The following is an 18,831-nucleotide window of genomic DNA, read 5'->3' on the forward strand; positions in this document are numbered from 1 at the left end:
TCGGGGAGCGAATAGTGACGGCTCGAAATAATCGTCACATGATACAAACGATAAATTATTTTATTTTGTCATATCCAATAAATTTTAAATATTTCAAAATTAATATAACCAACACTTCGAGAGATTGATCGCAAATAAATCTGGGAAGTGACAAGAAGAACAACGTATTTGTGAAGAAAAGCGAGATCGTATGTTATTCGCAGGCAGCTACATTAATTAATATAAAACTACATAGATTATTTTGTATCGTGTTTATATGTTTATTGTGATATATTTTTGACGAAATGCGCGTGGAAATGATGTCCGAAGATAAAATCGAGCGAAATTACAACAAAGAAATTGCATTATTCGTTATACTGAAACAGTTAATGTAATCGAGTTTAAGAGATTTACTGTATATAAGTAAGAAAAAATACAAACATTATATAAAGATTTACCCGAGGAAGTGTATTGTTGAGAGATAGCATTTATTAAATGTCTCTATCATCTGTAAAGTGTGTAACATAATAAATAACAATCTGAATCCAATTCTCGCCTTGTCACAAAATATTGACTTGTTATTGGAAGACTGTGAGCATCCTTTTTAGAATAAATCTCTCAACTAATAGCCATCCTTAATTGCACTTGTAAAATGAAGCGACCGGAAGTGTTCAGCCTTTTGTTTGTGCTATGTGGCGTTTTAATCTCGGCAGAGGAGCAATATTGTGCCTGGTATGATCAAATATCAGATATGAGCCCTCCACGGCCTCGTGTGGCAATAAATATTACCGCCCAGCCGATTAATAACACGGAGGCCGAAGCTATTCTACAAAAGAGATGTCCGCATTTTTTCGAAAACGATGGTTTGTATCTTGATTATTCATTTAAGGAATTTTTTTGCATTTGTGTTCGGCGAAGCAATTTTTCAATCGCTAAATAATTTTTAGCGTTAATTTTTAATCGCTCTTCCGCGATTAAAAATTAACGCTCAAACGCTAATTGAAATGTGACAACTCTAGTAGAGTCGCCAGAAACATGCTGCTCAGCCGAGCAAATCAGTACGATGGACCAAAGTATGGTCTCCGCCGAGGGTATTTTCAGTAGATGCACGACTTGCATAAGAAATATGTTTCGATTGATTTGCGACATCACCTGCAGTCCCAAACAAAGTCAATTCGTAAAGGTCACCAAGAGCGCCATAAAGAATGACATCGAGTATGTCGATGAATGTGAGGTAATTTAAGTGCATTTTTTTTATTTTTACGCAGATCTTATAATTTCTGTGAAAAATTAAATTTTAATAAAAATAAATTGTTAAAAGCTAATGAAGAAAATATTTATTTATAAATATAAACATAATTTATAATTAATTATATAATTGTTTTTGCGAGAAAATGATAAAGCAGCATAAGAAAATAATAAAATTTAAATAAAGTAACATATATGACTCACATAAAATTAAAATCAAGTGTTTTAAAAAATTTTAAAAGATTATTTAATAAAAGAAAAAAATAATTAAAAGGAAATATTGTTAATATATATATATATATATATATATATATATATATATATATATTAAATAATGTATATGCTATAAAAACGCTTTTTTATATATGTTTGTATTTTCTTTCTTTCTTTCCTTGTTATGGTAACTATAAAATTTTTATGAAAATTGCTTCGAGAAAATAAAAATAAATTAATTAAAAATTATAACAAAAGAGAGTTTAAATTTTTTGGGGCATTTTTCAGGTTCACGTAACGGAAGAATTTATAAATGAGACATACGATTCCTGTAAAAATGTTGTCTCTCCTAGCAGTGGAAATTTGGCGATGGACTTGGCTTGTGGCTCGCTTGAAGCCAGTAAATGTTCTCCTAAATTGTAAGTAATGAAAATGTGCACGTATATAATTATATGAGAGATATAGTAAATCGTGAAGTTAATATAATTTGATGTATGCATTTCATAAAAATTCGTAAAAGGTGGTACGAATTCATGGGAGATGCCGGAAACGATTACGTACCATTACAAATGAACTACGTTTATGACATACCTGATCAATGGGGGGATAAGCCATGGAATCCAAAAACAAAAAAATGCAGCGAAGCTTATGATGTAAGTTCAAGAAAAATAAGCTCTTTAAATAGTTCGCCTGAATAGTCATAAGTATTCTTTTTGTTATTCTTATTCATCTTAAATTTGAAATCATCTTTATGTTTTATCAGAATTCATCCAGAGCCTGCAGCTGCGTCGATTGTCCTACCGCGTGTCCCTTTGTGGAATTAAAAATTGATTCGGACAATACCTTTATGATCGGCGAATTTAATGGTTACGGCATTATAGCGGCTATACTTATCGTTGTACTCACAATTTTAGCGAGTTTTGTATACTGCTTATATGGCTTATTAATGAGCTGTTGTAAGAAAGGTATAAATAATTTTTTTCGAGAAATCGATTTTTTATTAATGTTGGGATTTTTGCGAATTTTGTTTCATATTTGTGTTGCTCATTATTGCAATATATTTGAGCTTCTAGGTTCCTCTGAAGTGCCACCGGAAAAAAAACGAAATTGTAGTCAGAAGTACCAAAAAATTCTTGAAAAAGCTTTCGCCGCATGGGGTAAAGGTAATTACATGTTTTTTATATAAATATAATTCTCTTTCAAAAATATGATATAATTTATTATCTAAAATATTATATAATTTAATAATAAAATTTTACGACATAATCTTTCTCTTTTATAGTGTAATTTTTAAAATTAGATTACATCGTACAGTCGAATAGCTACAATTATATTTAAGCCAAAATTATCATCTTTAATATTAAAGATTAAAATAATTATATCTTTTTGTCATATTATTACACAAAATTATATGTTAAAATAATATACAAAAAATCGATGTTTATAAATAAAAAGTTTCTCTTTAATATTATCGATAGCATTCGCCAAGCATCCTGACATCAACTTGTTTGTGATCTCGTACATCGTTCTCGGTCTCAGTTATGGAATTCATTATCTATCGGTGACAGTAAACCCTATAGAAATATGGGCGGCGCCAAACAGTAGATCGAGAATAGAAAAGGATTATTTCGATAATAACTTCCAGCCATTTTATCGGACCGAGCAGATTTTTATCAAATCCGTTGATCTCGACAACGTAAGATATTTATTGTAATAATTATGGTAGTAATTAGTACAATATTATATATATATAGATCAGATAGTTCTAATGTTTGCATCTGAATAGATAATATCCAAAATATTTAAAGTAAAAATATTTAATAGAGATTTTTAATATATAAATTTCTGATATAAACTTCCCTATATGATAGATAAAGCATAAAACTCCAAACGGAATTATAGATTTCGGACCTGTGTTTAATAAGGACTTCCTACTAGCTGTATACGATCTACAGCAACAAATTCTTCAGGTACGTCAGTATATAATTTCATCAAATACGCGGGATATAATTAAAGATAGTGCCAATTAATATTCACAGTTAGGTCAAGAAACCGACGAAGGATTGGAAAAGATCTGCTATGCCCCTGTACAAAATGAATTCATTGGGCCAGTTACCCTTGATCTTTGCACGGTGCAAAGTGTATGGGGGTACTTTCAAAACAGCATCGAAGAATTTAATAAGACAGAGATCTTTGAGGAATATGAAAGTAACTATCTAGATCGCTTGTATAAATGTATGCAGTAAGTAATAGAAAACTTTATAAATTTCTGTTTTGTTCAATTGTTTAATAAATCATATAATAATAATTTTCTTAATAAATAATAATTCTATATATATATATATATATATATATATATATATATATATATATAGTTTATAAATTGTTATAATTAAATATAGATAAATAAATATAAATAATTTAAATATGTTTTACATAATAAGGATTAATAAAAATTTTATTCTAAATTCTAGTTATATATAATATAATAGTTTTTTTATATAATAAATTGAATTTTCAGAAATCCATTTAATGAGAATTGTATGGCGCCGTATAAAGGACCCATAATACCTGCCTTAGCCACCGGAGGTTTTCTGAGAGAAGGCGAATTTGAATATGATTCTACGGATTATAGTAAAGCGACAGGATTAATTTTAACATTTTTGGTGAGAAATTCACTCAAGGAGGAGGATCTCGTGCCAGTTATAAAATGGGAACAACGGTACGCAAGAGTCAAGAGGAAAGGAAAACTAAAACCGAATAATCCATTAAAAATAATTATTAATACGTTATAGATGTATGTCCAATCTGTTAAGCAATGATTTATTTAAATTTTAGCTTTCTTGATTTTATGGCAAAATGGGACCAAGATGATCGGCCAAGCTTCATGGATGTCGCATGGACGACAGAGAAATCGATACAGGATGAACTAGATAGAACTTCGAAAGCGGAAGTGATAACGATGGTCATCAGTTATCTGGTCATGTTCGTTTATATCGCTCTCGCTTTAGGAAAAATCAAAGTTTCTCTCGTCAGTTGTTTTGTAAGTTTTATATTATCAATATCACAAAATTATAAATAAACGTATAATGAATCTTAAGAAATTCAATTATAATATTTCAGAGAGAAAGCAGAATCGTATTGAGCGTCGGTGGCATCATTGTAGTTATAGCATCGGTTGCTTGTTCTCTCGGGGTTTTCGGCTATGCTGGCGTACCAACTACTCTGCTTACAATCGAGGTAATATTATTAATTTGGAACTTTATATAAATCATGTTAACATTTACACCATCGTATAAAATCTATTTAAATTTCGCAAGTATATTAAAATTATATTTATTAAAAAAGTATATTAAAAAATTTGAATATATATATATATATATATATATATATATATATATATATATATATATATATAAGTAAAGCGTGTAATTTCGCAAAATTAAAATAGCTAAATTCAACAATTGTCTCTAATATTTAAATAAAAAAATTATTATATAAAAACAATTATATGTACACAAATATAAGTGTGATCTAAAAGCTCATATTTAAAAAATATTATACAAAAATAATAATCTACAATATAGCAAATCATTATCTAGGTAATACCTTTCTTAGTGCTGGCTGTAGGAGTTGATAACATTTTCATCTTGGTACAAAGCTATCAAAGGAATCCTCGACGCGGCAATCAATCGATCGCCGAGCACATTGGTACAATTATGGCTACGGTGGGACCCTCGATGTTACTCACTAGCATGTCCGAGTGTTTTTGTTTTCTTATAGGTACGAGTACAAGATATCAAAAATTTTTAATATAAATAAAAAATTAATATAAAAAATTAATATCTTAATAATGAGAAATGAAAATTTTAGGAGCATTTTCCTCAATGCCGGCTGTTAACACTTTCGCGATGTACGCCTCGTTATCAATCTTAATTAATTTTCTCCTCCAGACAACGGCTTTTGTCGCTTTATTATCTCTCGACTCGCGAAGGATTGAGGTAACTTACACAAATTTAATATGAATATTAAGATAAAGATTACGAGAAATTTTCTATGAAGGAAGCTAACATAACAGTTCATGTACATATAATGCACAACTGCAAATTATAATTATATCAATTTATTATTATTTATCTTATGTTACGATTAATACTGGAACTTTAACAGGAATTTGACTCTCTCGCATAACATTCTGAAAATAATTAATATAATGACTGATATGCATTCCTAGAACAATCGCCTGGATGTTTTCTGCTGCATTTCTACTAAGGAAAATTCAGAAACCGACAATTACAAGGGTTTGATTCACACGATTTTCGAACGGGTCTACACACCGTTTCTTATGAAGATGCCGGTTCGAATTATTATTTTAGTAATTTTCGTTGCCGCTCTTACTACGCACGTTGTAGTCACACCGCAAATCGAGATCGGACTGGATCAAAAGCTCTCGATGCCTGAAGACTCTTATGTTCTGAAATACTTTAAGGTAAAAAAAAAAAGAAAAAAAAGTGAAATTCATCTATATCTTGTGATTATCGAATTAAAAGATACAATTAATTAATCATTTATTAATCATTTATACGTTATTTAAAAATAAACTAATGAAGAAATTTTAAGGATTTTTATTTTAAAATTAGAGCTTTCGGATCTTTTTTTGTATTTGTGATATTTTAATATCAGAAAAATATATATATTTAATTATAATTAAAGGAACTAAAGGAATTAATAAATATTGAGCAATCAATACAATACTATAATATGTATTATCTAACTTTAAATGCTATATTTTATTTGCATAGTACATGGACGATCTTTTATCGATGGGTCCACCAGTATATTTCGTATTAAAAAAAGGTCTAGATTATAGCAAAACGGAAGTGCAAAATATCATATGTGGCGGGCAAGGATGCAACACAGATTCTTTATACACGCAAATATATTCAGCTGCTAAACAGTCCTCCGTGTTTGTATTTCTCAATTCGTATATTTTTAGAAATTTCGAAAAAATATTTTTGCAAGTTACATGTAAAATTAATAAAGTAATTCTTTATATCTAATTTTTTTTTGTATTTTAATGCGAAATATTTTGTTTATTATTTCACTTTTATGTTTTATTGGAATATAATTGCTAGTCAATTTTTGAAGATTATAAGATCTTTTCCGGAAATTCTTTCCAATAGAGAATTGCTCAACATACATTCACGGGAAAAATTTTAAATATATATAATTGCAGGTCGTATTTATCTAAAGCAGCTTCGTCTTGGATAGATGATTATCTCGATTGGTCGACAATTAGTAGTTGTTGCACATATTATGCTAACAATCAATCATTTTGTCCACATATTAATAGTAAGTAATTAATATAAATACACAATAATATATAATAATTTCAACTTTTGAGAAACCTTTGTCTGTTAAATTTTTATTTGTCTTTTATCAATTATATTGCATTAATAATATATTAAATACACGATTCCCTGAAAATAATATTATTTATGCAGGACAATGCAAGAAATGCAAGATTCCTGTTGACAATATTACCTCTCGTCCAAGTGAACAAGACTTTAGAAAATATATTTCTTATTTCATAAATGATATTCCAGACGCCATGTGTGCCAAAGCCGGAAAAGCTGCTTATTTCGACGTGAGTTAATATTATTAAAAACAAATTTATTTCAATAAATTATGAAGAGAACATTTGTTCCGCCCAAATAAATTCTTGTCAATTTTCATAATTTATGAAAAATCATAAAATGCAAAAATTAAAAATATTAAAAGTATTAAAAATATTAAAAATATTAAAAATATAAAAAATTTAATTATTAAAATTCTTATTTTTAAATAGGCAATAAATTTTGTCGATGTTAATCTGACCAATGCGGGCGATTCGTACTTTATGGGTTATCATGCTCCTCTAAAAAAATCATCAGATTGGTACGAATCGTTGCGTGCTGCCAGGATAATATCTGAAAATATTACAAATATGATTAACAATGCCAACGTATCCGAACAAAAAGTCGAAGTATTTCCATACAGGTAAGTATAATATCATTCAATATAGATGAGAGCTATAAGAAGAAATTCAAAATTTATAAAACAAATACCAAATCTCACAAAATAAATTATTATAATACCTTTTTAATTTATATTTTTTAATATTATATATTATTAATTAAATTTTTCACTGTGTTTTTAGTATTTTCTACGTGTACTACGAACAATATTTAACCATCTGGAGGGAAACACTGTCGTCAATAGGATTGTCCCTCGTCGTGATTTTTGTAGTAACATTTTTTCTCACAGGATTATCATTTTTCTCCGCTGTGATTGTTCTTGTTACTGTATTGATGACGATAGTCAATTTAGCAGGCCTAATGTACTGGTGGAACATCAGTTTGAACGCGGTTTCTCTCGTAAATCTAGTCATGGTTCGTGTTAAATTGTAAAATTTGTGTTTTTTTTTCCTATTTTTTAGTGAGAAAATCTCTGTCATATTATAATTGAATAACAATTTTATCATTATATTAATGTTAAATAATATAATTATATAATATATAAATGCCATATAAATATATATTTTCATTTATTAAAATAATTAATTTTTTATATAATATTGGTTGGAGGCTAAAATATAAAAAAAATATTTACAGGCGGCTGGTATCTCTGTAGAATTTTGCAGTCATATAGTACACGCCTACGTTACTTCTACAGCCGGAACGAGGATAGCTAAAACATCGGAAGTACTTTCTGTTACGGGAAGTTCTGTAAGTACGATTAAATGTCGTGAGAAATGAAAGCGATATATATTTCGTAATATCAAAATTTGTAAAAAGTTCATTTTTTAGATAAATGAAATATATCAAACTTATTCGTATATTCTCATTTCATAGGTATTCTCAGGGATCACTTTGACCAAATTCGCGGGAATCATCGTGTTGGCATTTGCGAAATCGCAGATTTTTCGAGTGTTTTATTTCAGAATGTATCTAGGAATCGTTTTATTTGGCGCAGCGCACGGTTTAATATTTTTACCGGTATTATTAAGTTTTATTGGTGAGTAAAATATATATATATATATATATATATATATATATATATATATATATATAAATCCAGTCATTTAAAATTATTATATACATTTTTTTACATTTAGTTATATGATAATTATTATAGGACCTGTGAGAAATAACAGTGCAAGAATGCATGGAAATTAAAAGATCATCCCAAGTAACTCGTCACGTGCATTGATCTAGATATTTTATTAGCAGCATAAGTAGTGCACGTAAATTATATCGTAATTATAAGTCTATGAAAAGAATTTGAACTTATTATTACACTTATATATTTTTTAATATATGCGATATTGTGTTAGACTGAATACATAGTTCTCTATGCATGAATCAATGTGACTATCATACTGTATGGTTGTGATCACCGCGAATCAAAACGCAATTTTTCATCAAATCTTTTATTTACTCATTATATCTACGAAATATAATTTTCATAAATTTTTCTTGGTAAAAAGAAAGTCTCTCTCTCTACATATTACATACTATACTTTTTTGGTACTAAAAATTAAAAAATATTGATATTTATATTTGATGAAAAATCAATAGCTGAATTCAAATAATTTATAGTAATATATACCATTTAAAAATAATATTGGTATAAAATATATATCTTGATATTTATTTTTCATCCATTACCAGATTAAATATCATGTGATCAGTATGTAAGAGTAAGTAAAATACAAATATTTAAAACGCACTCAGTATTTTATTTCGTAATATTATGATATATTATTCGTAATATTATAATATCGTGTGAACTATGATATTTATAAAATTATACATAAATCTTATGAAGTTAAATTCTGATTGCGTTTTAAAGCAATCATTCTGTAAAAAGGTCAGGAAAAAATCATTCAAGATGAATCAATTCTGAACGTAATTTAATGCTTAAATTGTATGAGAATGTATCTATTTAGATAGATTACAATTTATTCTTGTCGCGCATTTTGACTCAAATAATAATTTTTGAAAAATAATATAAAAATCGCACGCACGCGAGTATAGACTTGAAGCGTAAATAAAAAAAGATTGACGCACTACTGATACTACTACTACGCAATTTGCGACTAGTGGTATTTCTCTTTATTTGCAGCTTCAAAGGCGTGTGCCTCCACGAAGTCGCAAGACTAAGTGAAGTGTAGATTCCTTTTGAATATTATAGTCGGAAAGAGTTCTGCCATCTTCCAGCTGCTTACCAGCAAAAATGAGACGTTGCTGATCGGGAGGAATTCCTTCTTTATCCTGAATTTTTGCTTTTACGTTCTCTATGGTGTCTGAAGCTTCGACTTCAAGAGTAATGGTTTTTCCTGTAAGAGTTTTCACAAAAATCTGCATTCCTCCACGAAGACGCAGGACCAGATGAAGCGTAGATTCCTTCTGGATATTGTAGTCGGAAAGTGTTCTGCCATCTTCCAGTTGTTTTCCGGCAAAGATTAGACGCTGTTGATCAGGAGGAATGCCTTCTTTGTCTTGAATCTTAGCTTTGACATTCTCTATAGTGTCTGAAGCTTCTACTTCCAGGGTGATGGTTTTCCCAGTAAGCGTCTTTACAAAGATTTGCATTCCACCTCGAAGACGCAAGACCAGATGAAGAGTGGATTCTTTTTGAATGTTGTAATCCGAAAGTGTTCGTCCATCTTCCAATTGTTTTCCAGCAAAAATTAAACGCTGTTGATCGGGAGGAATACCCTCTTTATCCTGGATTTTCGCTTTTACGTTTTCTATTGTGTCAGAAGCTTCAACTTCAAGAGTGATAGTTTTGCCTGTGAGTGTCTTCACAAAAATCTGCATTCCTCCTCGAAGACGCAGAACTAAATGAAGCGTTGATTCTTTCTGGATGTTATAATCAGAAAGAGTTCTGCCATCTTCAAGTTGTTTGCCAGCAAAAATTAAACGCTGCTGATCTGGAGGAATTCCCTCTTTGTCCTGAATTTTAGCTTTTACGTTTTCTATTGTGTCAGAAGCTTCGACTTCGAGTGTGATAGTTTTGCCTGTGAGTGTCTTTACAAAGATTTGCATTCCTCCTCGAAGACGCAGAACCAAATGAAGTGTAGATTCTTTTTGAATATTATAATCAGAAAGAGTTCTGCCATCTTCAAGTTGCTTGCCAGCAAAAATCAGACGCTGTTGATCCGGTGGAATTCCTTCTTTGTCCTGGATTTTGGCCTTTACATTTTCTATGGTATCTGAAGCTTCGACTTCAAGAGTGATGGTTTTGCCTGTAAGAGTCTTTACAAATATCTGCATTCCTCCACGAAGACGTAGAACCAGATGGAGCGTGGATTCTTTCTGAATATTGTAGTCGGAAAGAGTTCTACCATCTTCTAGTTGTTTTCCAGCAAAGATCAAGCGCTGTTGATCAGGAGGAATGCCTTCTTTATCTTGAATCTTGGCTTTGACATTTTCTATAGTGTCAGAAGCTTCTACCTCAAGGGTAATGGTTTTCCCAGTGAGAGTTTTCACAAAGATTTGCATGATGAATCTAGAATAAAAGAAACATATCTAACTTATAAAAAAAGTTAATTTTTTTAGGTTTATTAGATTTATATCTTATTAACATCAATCTAAATTTCAGATGGCAATCTATGTATTACTATTAGTGAAAAACTAATAATTACATATTAAAATCATTGCATGTTACAAATATTTGAAAATATATAGGTTTAGTTTAGACAAATTAGATTTTGTACTATTGTAAATTTATTAGAAACGTTATTTTTTTCAATCATTATACGATTAGCAGAATAAAAAGTATTTATGTATCAAGTTACACAATTCAAACTAAAATATTGATTTGAAGAAAAACAATAGTACAATCGGCTATAATTACTTAATATAAATCTTATAAATTATGTATAATAAGTTTTGTATAATTTATATCTTGAATACATTTTATACAAAATGCGTCATAATTATACGACGTAAAAATAAAAAATCTTTAATCTTTCTTGAATTCTCGCGTACATGTGATATAAAATAAAATTTAACGCTATAGATTGCGTTATTGTCATAATATTTATGACAAAGAAAGAATTCGAGGCTTGCAATTACGAACCTAATATATGTATAAACGGACAATCGATCGATGCGGTACGAAAGGAATCGTGACTCGAGAAAATGGAGGGCGGTGCCTCGACGAAGAAAGAAATTTCCAACCGGTCCAACAGCGACGGATTTTCGCGTGTTATCCTCGAAACGGATGTTCGCCAAACGCTTACCTGATATCGAGATGATTAACAGCTACCGATTCGCAATCGAGATCACTCCTCTTGATAAAAGAAACGCAGATAAACGATCGAGACAAACGACTTTCTCAAAGTTCACAACGGTACTCGATAAGATCGTCGCAGATAAAGACGAAAAAGGAAGAAGGGATAATCTGAAATATTCTCTCCTGAGTTGTGTTCCAAAACTAATTCAATCGAAGTATATAGTAGTGTTTGATTGACCAATTAGACAGAAGAACCAGAGATTTCTTTATCCTGGTTGGTCAATCAAAAAATACTATACCTGATGAGTAAATTTTCGAAAACAACCTTTAAGGGCTTGTCCAAAGAAATTTGCGTAATCGTATAAAATATAAACAGTGAATAAAGAAATTGATTGGTCCAGAAGTAAATACATAAGAAAATGAATCAATCAATTTCCTTTTATATATATATATATAAAATTATTTAAATCCGTTTGGATAGGCCTTTAATAAATAATGCGTACTGATCATTCAATCGGATTCATATTTCATCTCACGAAGAACGGAAATTTATAAAAAAAAAAAAAAGAAGAAACGTTAATCTAATAAACTCATATTTCATTTGATAAACAATCTTGTTAGACTAATTGGTTGGATTACATAAATAAAAATATTAGTTCTATATTCCAAAGACTAGGCATGATATTTAAATACAATTGAAATTTTTTATTCTGAACAAAGATGAAATTCCCTATATTTAATTTTTTCTCTTAAATGAAAATGTGATCACATACAGGAGGTTGTGAGGTTGAACAGTGGAATATGAGATATTTCATGGAAGCTCTGATTCATTCGTTTTGATTTGTTTCCACTTTACATTGTGATATTGTCGTGCAAACGAAGGAGAAGCGAGCGTTATGTATCTATAAGATATATTTTATTAATTAATATGAAGGGCAACGAGCGATCAGCAATAATTTATGTTGCCACCGATGAAAAACAACTAAATATTTCGTTTTTCGTCGGTGAGACTATTGAAGATTTATGTATCAAAGTATGTATATGTATGGTTTCTTCTTTTATTGTTAGATAAAGATAAATTTCATCATTTTTGTAACAAAAAATAATTTTTCTGGTTTCCAATGGCGAAACGTTGTGTTTTGTATCATTAATTATATCATGGCATTATTCCGTTAACAACAATACATGATAAGTGTTATAATCATTAAATTAACTTGTAAAGTGACATCTAAAATAAAATAGATTTATCAGAAATCATTATATCTCTTACATATTAAATATATTATACTGTTAAAAAATGTAATATTACATATTTATCTCAATTTATATTAATTATTCTTTTAATAATTATTATACATATATTTTATTGATACTTGAATATATTAATTTTTTATTATACTTCCACAGAATTTTAAATATTCTAGATTTTTCAATAAATAAAAAATTTAATTTTTAGATATGCAAACTCTTGAAGATAAATCCATTGGCAAGACATCTGTTTGCATTGCAAAATTATTATTCAAAACTGTGGTTTCCGTATGGGTATGAGTTCACAGGCAGAGAGAAGAATAAATTCGAGTTTCGCTTGAGGTTCAAACCATATAGCATAAAGAAACTGAAACAGATAGATGAACAGGCTTATAATTATTATTTTCAGCAAGTTCGTGCAGATATAATGAATAATAAAGTATCTGATATTGTCTACGAAAAGCATAAAGATGAACTAATTGGCTTGGGAGTTAGTGATATGTATAGGTAATAGTCATTTAATTAAAGAGAATATAATCTAATTTCATATTTCAGTTTATAAATAATTTTTTGCAAACTTTTAGATTTTGTTTCATATAGTTGCATAAATGAAATGATCTATAGCAATATTTTTATTACAGAGAAATGCTCGAGAAACAATTACCACGAGAAGTTGTAGAATTAGAATACAAGAAGTATATTCCCAAAGAATGTATTAAAAGGCATGCTTTTTTTGTTAAGAAACCTATTTATAATGCACTGGCAGGAATATCTAAAGAGCAGCTTGATGCTTCATATGTTAAGCAGCAATATTTGCAGCAATTTGAAAATATGGCACCAAATTATCTGTCTGAAGAATATAAAGTAATCATGAATAAAATTCCTAATTCACCAACTCAAGTTTTACTTAGAGTTAACAGAGAGGGATTAAAATACAGCGAGACTGACATTGATGATTGGAAAACACTTTGCACTATAGAAGATCTTTGTTTTATTTCTATAAGGTATATATATATATATATATATATATATATATATATATATATATATATGTTGAATTCTCATTTCTATAAGATTATATATGTAATAAAAAATTTTCAATGAGTTAACTTTTTTTCTTAATTTTTTAGAGAGGATAACACTGTGGAAATTTCAAGAAAGACTGGCATACCATCATATTTAAAATTTAAGGGACGTACAAATAAGATGTTAATGTCTTTTGTATCTGCGTTGGATGGATATTATCGTTTATCCATTAAGTGGACTTTCAATCTTTGTACAAATGTTGTCACACCTACTCTGACAAGATTATATAAGTTAAAATGCCATGGTCCAGTTGGGTAAGATAATTTCCACAAACTAGTGCAGAGCTATAATTCTGTATATGTGATGTATAATATAGTAAAAAATCATTTCAAAAATATTTCAGAAAAGAGTTTGCATATGCGAAACTCAGGGAAAAACGTGCCAATAAACCAGGAACTTATATACTTCGAGAGAGTGAAACTGAATACGATGTTTACTATATAGATGTTTGCAATATAGCTGGAAAACCACAATCGGCAAAAGTGAAGCAGATTGGACCAAACGATTTTCGATTAGATTCATGTACACAAAGCTATACTTCTTTGGGCGACTTAATTTCTTCACTGCATGATCCCATCAGTTCATGGTATTTGGTAGAATGCTTGCCACCTTCAGAATATGGTACATGATAATATAGATTGAATTATATGAATTGAACATACGCTATAGAGGAAAAAAGTCGAAATTTTAATTTTTTCTATATATATTATTTTGTTTTTTCTTTAGATATGTCACCGTTGTTAATTTGCGCTTCGGAAAACATTGCAAGCGAACTAGCAGCGAATGAAGAAGTAATCGCTTTATTGAAAGGTGGACCGCGATGTGTGTCGCAGAATCAATTGCAGATATGCAAAGCGTTCTGCAAAAACAATAAAGATTTAACTCCTACTATAGCGACGACCGTACATCGAGCGATATGGCAAATCGCTAAAGACAAAAAACTCGAAATTGTAATGAAAATACTCAGGAATAGTAGTTATACAAAAGAATTTCTAGAGCTAACTGACAAATGGGGCAAATTACGATCGGAAACTCTGATCAGGTAAAATTTTAAAACAATATTGAGAGAAAATAAATATAACATTTGTATTTCATTTTTAGATTATACGGTATAACTGTAGCTCCATCAGTCGGGATGTTATTCGAATTGGTAAAGTTAGGTCCATTAGACGAGTATTTGCGCAGTAACTCTCAAGTTATATCAGGACACGATATGGTCGAAGCTTCCACCAGTCTGGCAACAGCCTTATGGCACTTGGTAAGAGAATATATTCGGAATGAATGACCTTAATTATAATAAATACAACAAATATTCATAAATACAATAAGTATTTATACAAGCTTTTTCTCATTTAGAAATACAGAGTTATGCATTAATATTACATAATTATCTATTAATTTTCTATAAATGGGTGTTCTAAAAACAATTTATAAAATGCCAAAAATGAACAAATTAGAATCTAAAACAAATCGTTGCGTTTGATAATATGGCGAGTCGCGTGTTAGTGTTTTATAAAAAGACTAAAATTCTTAGATTCTAGATAGTAAAATATTTCATTTTCAACCATGATTTAAGACTGCCTAGTTTTATAAAACGACGGATTATATAATCTGGTTAAGATATATATAATTTAATATTTTAAATAAGATTTAGCATAATTATGATATAGGAGGAGAATCATATAGTTCATGGAAGGATAAGATGTGCAAGTGTTTTTGTACATGAACATACAGATAATAGATTCACTGTTAAGTTGGGGGATCCTGGTCTTTTCACTTACAGTGACACCGAGTAAGTCGAAAGATAAAAGTCTTGTTGATTATGTTTAATATAATTCTTTTAACTCTTTATGATTTTTTTTTATTTTATACAGCCTACCTTGGATACCACCAGAATTTTACTCGGATTTAGCATCTGCAAAAAAAAGCTTTCAAGCAGATATATGGGCACTGGCTACAACCATGTGGGAGATATTCTCCAAAGGAATTTCCCTAATCGCACATACTAATATTGATATGGTCAAGGAGGTACATTTATTCTAAATAAAAATTTAATTATTATACTATTATTTTGTATTAGAAATAATCTATTTAAATAAAATTGCTTTTACATATTATGATCTAAATTTTTCTATAAAATTTTCTATTCACTTTTATTGTTTTTCTATATCTTATATTTCGATTTGATACAAATCATTATATTATTTATTTTAATTTAATTTATACCTGATGAATTTTTCGTATAAATAAATCAAATTGCAGCATGAATATTTGAGTAAGATATTTTTTTACAGATTTTTAAGGAGAGAAAGTATTTACCGCGACCTATTAATTGCCCTAATGCAATCTATACTTTGATGAAGGAATGTTGGAATGAAAAAAACACAAGGAAACAACCTCAGGCCTTGGCGCGAGATATGAATCAAATTATGTACGCAACATATAATCGGTGTCGTCCTTATGCTACACCATATCCTAAAGTATTTGATGTTGATGAAACAACGATTAAAAAATTATACTTTGATGTTGAGGAAATAACATTAAAAAAAAAATTCTTTGATGTTGATGAAAACAACGATTTAGAGGAGAAAAAATTGAACAATGAATCGTGCGAGAGCAGTTTGACTGACACTGATTGCACGAACGTAACTTTGAAGGATAATAACGATAATAAATCTGATGGCAATTTAGTCTTTGATCACATAAACTTAACACACGATGATAATGATGAAGAAGCTGATGGCAGTTCTTACTTAATCTGCAAAAACTGTGGTGATAAGATGGTATATTTAAAAGATAATAAAATACAGTGCTGTAAAAAGCAATGCGAAGCGTGTCTCGGTCTGATGGACGATATTTCCCAGAACAAATGTTGGTTCGTGCATAAAAATTATGCTATAGGTTCAGGTTTCTATGGTAAAGTATTCATAGGTACGCGTATACATGTTAAGACTAAGAACATACAGCGGATAGCCATCAAAATACCGAACAAAATACCGAGCAAAGACGAAATATATGAAAATGAAAATACGAATCCATATAAGTGCTTTGTGAAAGACTTTAAAAGAGAATTTAACATTATGAAGGTAAATCACATAAGCCTTAAGAATTAAATATCATTTCTCCAAGAGAGTTTGCATTATGCAAAATGCAAACATACATTGTAATACATCATTATAATACTGAAACTGCATTCTACATGTTATATATTAATAATTAATACATACAGTAACAAATTTAAGAAGAATAAAATATTTCTATATATCTTAGCATAGAAATATTTTATGAAAAAATTTTGAAAACTAAGAGAGTGTTTGCATAATGCAATTTTTGGAGAAACGATATTTAATATTATTTTAATTTTTAATTCTATATATATATGAATGATAAAATAATTAATCAATTATGGAAAACATTCTAAAATGTTTTTTTATTTTACAGACTCTCGAGCATCCAAACATTGTGCAAATTCTAGGCTGTATATGGGAATACAAATGTCTGATCATGGAATTTGTCGAGTTTGGTTCGTTGCTAAAACTTTTACACGATCAAAGGAAATACTATAATAATGTATCGAAGATCACACGAAAATTGCTATTTTACGCATTAGATATTGCAACTGGTATGGATTATCTTAGTTCCAAGAATATTGTTCATCGGGACTTAGCAGCGAGAAACATCCTGGTGGCTAGCGAAACTCAAGTGAAGATCAGTGACTTCGGTCTTGCACAAGAAAAAGAGAACGATTATTATAAACTCAAGACGCCCTCCCGCCATCTTCCAATGAGATGGTAAGTTTAATAAAAAAGAAAATATATTAATCTTCACTATGCTCATATTTTTCGATGTTTTTCAATATTCAAATAATGTAATTTTTCAAACATGATATTTTTTCGCCGCGAATAAAAGATACTGATTTTAAGACCGAGTTATTCTTTCGAGTGCCAATTTCTGTAGTATGCTCAATTGTAGAATGGACGATTTTTTTAGGTATGCACTAGAGAGCATGAAGGAGAATTTATTCTCATCACACACGGACGTATGGTCGTTTGGCGTGACGATGTACGAGATCTTCAGTCTCGGTCAGCAACCGAATCTGAAGGTTAATGTTACGGATAATCTACAGGCTGTTAAGATAGGTACACTTTATGGCGACAATTTAAATGATCTGATAAAAGCGCTGGAACACGGCATTCGCCTTCCTTGTCCGGACGGACTTGCGCTAGAAGTGTATAGGCAGATAATATATCCATGTTGGAATAAAGACAGTCATGAAAGGCCGTCATTCTCTACTCTGTGCCAACGCATTCAGGAACTGTTACAGAATTATTAAAAAACATTTTCATGGCTTCGAGCGTGAAGTGTTCATTGTTTTAATTTTAAAAATACATAGATGTTTCACGACACCCATTTAGGATTTTATTTCGATGACAGCTTCTTTGATGAATCTGAAGTTGATTTATTTTTCGCAAGAAGTCGTCTTTATTTTTTTATAATCTATAAATATATAAGTATCCAAATATCTATCAATCCATAGAAAATTGTTTTTAACTATGATTCCTCCCTCTTTCCTCTCTCTATCCAAGATTTAAAAAAAATATATTATAAGAATCAAAGAATTTCTGTTATGAGAATTAAGAATATTCCTGACACATTTTTACATAGGAATGTATCTAGTCGATAGTTTTGTCGTTATTTTATTATGTATTATAAAATATATGGCTTGAGTATTTTAATATATCAAATATTATCTGATATGCAACATATATGATG

General features: G+C 29.6%; 3 protein-coding genes across 5 annotated transcripts; 2 read left to right on the forward strand and 1 right to left on the reverse strand.

Moving 5' to 3' along the window:
* Positions 1 to 7: 7 nt before the first annotated feature.
* Positions 8 to 9,701, forward strand: LOC126853917 (NPC intracellular cholesterol transporter 1 homolog 1b-like). Of its 2 annotated transcripts, none has more exons than XM_050600099.1 (23): positions 8 to 842; positions 999 to 1,213; positions 1,729 to 1,859; positions 1,961 to 2,093; positions 2,204 to 2,405; positions 2,514 to 2,603; positions 2,919 to 3,136; positions 3,312 to 3,410; positions 3,480 to 3,682; positions 3,962 to 4,162; positions 4,279 to 4,483; positions 4,564 to 4,680; positions 5,043 to 5,223; positions 5,314 to 5,441; positions 5,675 to 5,929; positions 6,243 to 6,406; positions 6,677 to 6,792; positions 6,945 to 7,087; positions 7,289 to 7,479; positions 7,640 to 7,871; positions 8,094 to 8,207; positions 8,334 to 8,496; positions 8,617 to 9,701. In XM_050600099.1, exons 1-23 carry the CDS (start codon positions 632 to 634, stop codon positions 8,655 to 8,657), a joined length of 3,753 nt encoding a protein of 1,250 aa, XP_050456056.1. In that variant the 5' UTR covers positions 8 to 631; the 3' UTR covers positions 8,658 to 9,701. The 2 variants fall into 2 exon arrangements, with proteins under 2 accessions (XP_050456056.1, XP_050456057.1); XM_050600100.1 differs by having other exon boundaries at positions 1,002 to 1,213.
* Positions 9,378 to 11,890, reverse strand: LOC126853947 (polyubiquitin). 2 transcript variants are annotated; one of them, XM_050600179.1, is made up of 2 exons: positions 11,732 to 11,890; positions 9,378 to 10,995 (listed from the first exon to the last, which is right to left on the reverse strand). In XM_050600179.1, the coding sequence occupies exon 2, from the start codon at positions 10,986 to 10,988 to the stop codon at positions 9,609 to 9,611; it is 1,380 nt and encodes a 459-aa protein (XP_050456136.1). In that variant the 5' UTR covers positions 10,989 to 10,995; positions 11,732 to 11,890; the 3' UTR covers positions 9,378 to 9,608. The 2 variants fall into 2 exon arrangements, with proteins under 2 accessions (XP_050456136.1, XP_050456137.1); XM_050600180.1 differs by lacking the exon at positions 11,732 to 11,890 and adding an exon at positions 11,569 to 11,714.
* Positions 11,891 to 12,464: 574 nt separating this feature from the next.
* On the forward strand, positions 12,465 to 18,407 carry LOC126853920 (tyrosine-protein kinase hopscotch). The gene is made up of 12 exons (XM_050600108.1): positions 12,465 to 12,757; positions 13,181 to 13,479; positions 13,614 to 13,976; positions 14,103 to 14,312; positions 14,402 to 14,679; positions 14,785 to 15,100; positions 15,160 to 15,316; positions 15,729 to 15,850; positions 15,933 to 16,086; positions 16,353 to 17,144; positions 17,500 to 17,849; positions 18,049 to 18,407. The coding sequence occupies exons 1-12, from the start codon at positions 12,653 to 12,655 to the stop codon at positions 18,389 to 18,391; spliced, it is 3,489 nt and encodes a 1,162-aa protein (XP_050456065.1). The 5' UTR covers positions 12,465 to 12,652; the 3' UTR covers positions 18,392 to 18,407.
* Positions 18,408 to 18,831: the final 424 nt, after the last annotated feature.

This window comes from Cataglyphis hispanica, chromosome 13, assembly GCF_021464435.1.
Source record: "Cataglyphis hispanica isolate Lineage 1 chromosome 13, ULB_Chis1_1.0, whole genome shotgun sequence".
In the NCBI taxonomy this organism is placed as follows: Eukaryota; Metazoa; Arthropoda; class Insecta; order Hymenoptera; family Formicidae; genus Cataglyphis; species Cataglyphis hispanica.

Excerpts from the sequence above, each read along its gene's own strand:
- LOC126853917 (XM_050600099.1), top strand. The coding sequence starts at position 632 with ATGAAGCGACCGGAAGTGTTCAGCCTTTTGTTTGTGCTATGTGGCGTT. Across the intron at positions 5,224-5,313 it reads GTGTTTTTGTTTTCTTATAG|GAGCATTTTCCTCAATGCCG; the intron begins GTACGAGTACAA and ends TGAAAATTTTAG. Across the intron at positions 5,930-6,242 it reads ATGTTCTGAAATACTTTAAG|TACATGGACGATCTTTTATC; the intron begins GTAAAAAAAAAA and ends TTATTTGCATAG.
- LOC126853947 (XM_050600179.1), bottom strand. The coding sequence starts at position 10,988 with ATGCAAATCTTTGTGAAAACTCTCACTGGGAAAACCATTACCCTTGAG.
- LOC126853920 (XM_050600108.1), top strand. The coding sequence starts at position 12,653 with ATGAAGGGCAACGAGCGATCAGCAATAATTTATGTTGCCACCGATGAA. Across the intron at positions 12,758-13,180 it reads TTGAAGATTTATGTATCAAA|ATATGCAAACTCTTGAAGAT; the intron begins GTATGTATATGT and ends TTTAATTTTTAG. Across the intron at positions 15,101-15,159 it reads CGATCGGAAACTCTGATCAG|ATTATACGGTATAACTGTAG; the intron begins GTAAAATTTTAA and ends TTTCATTTTTAG.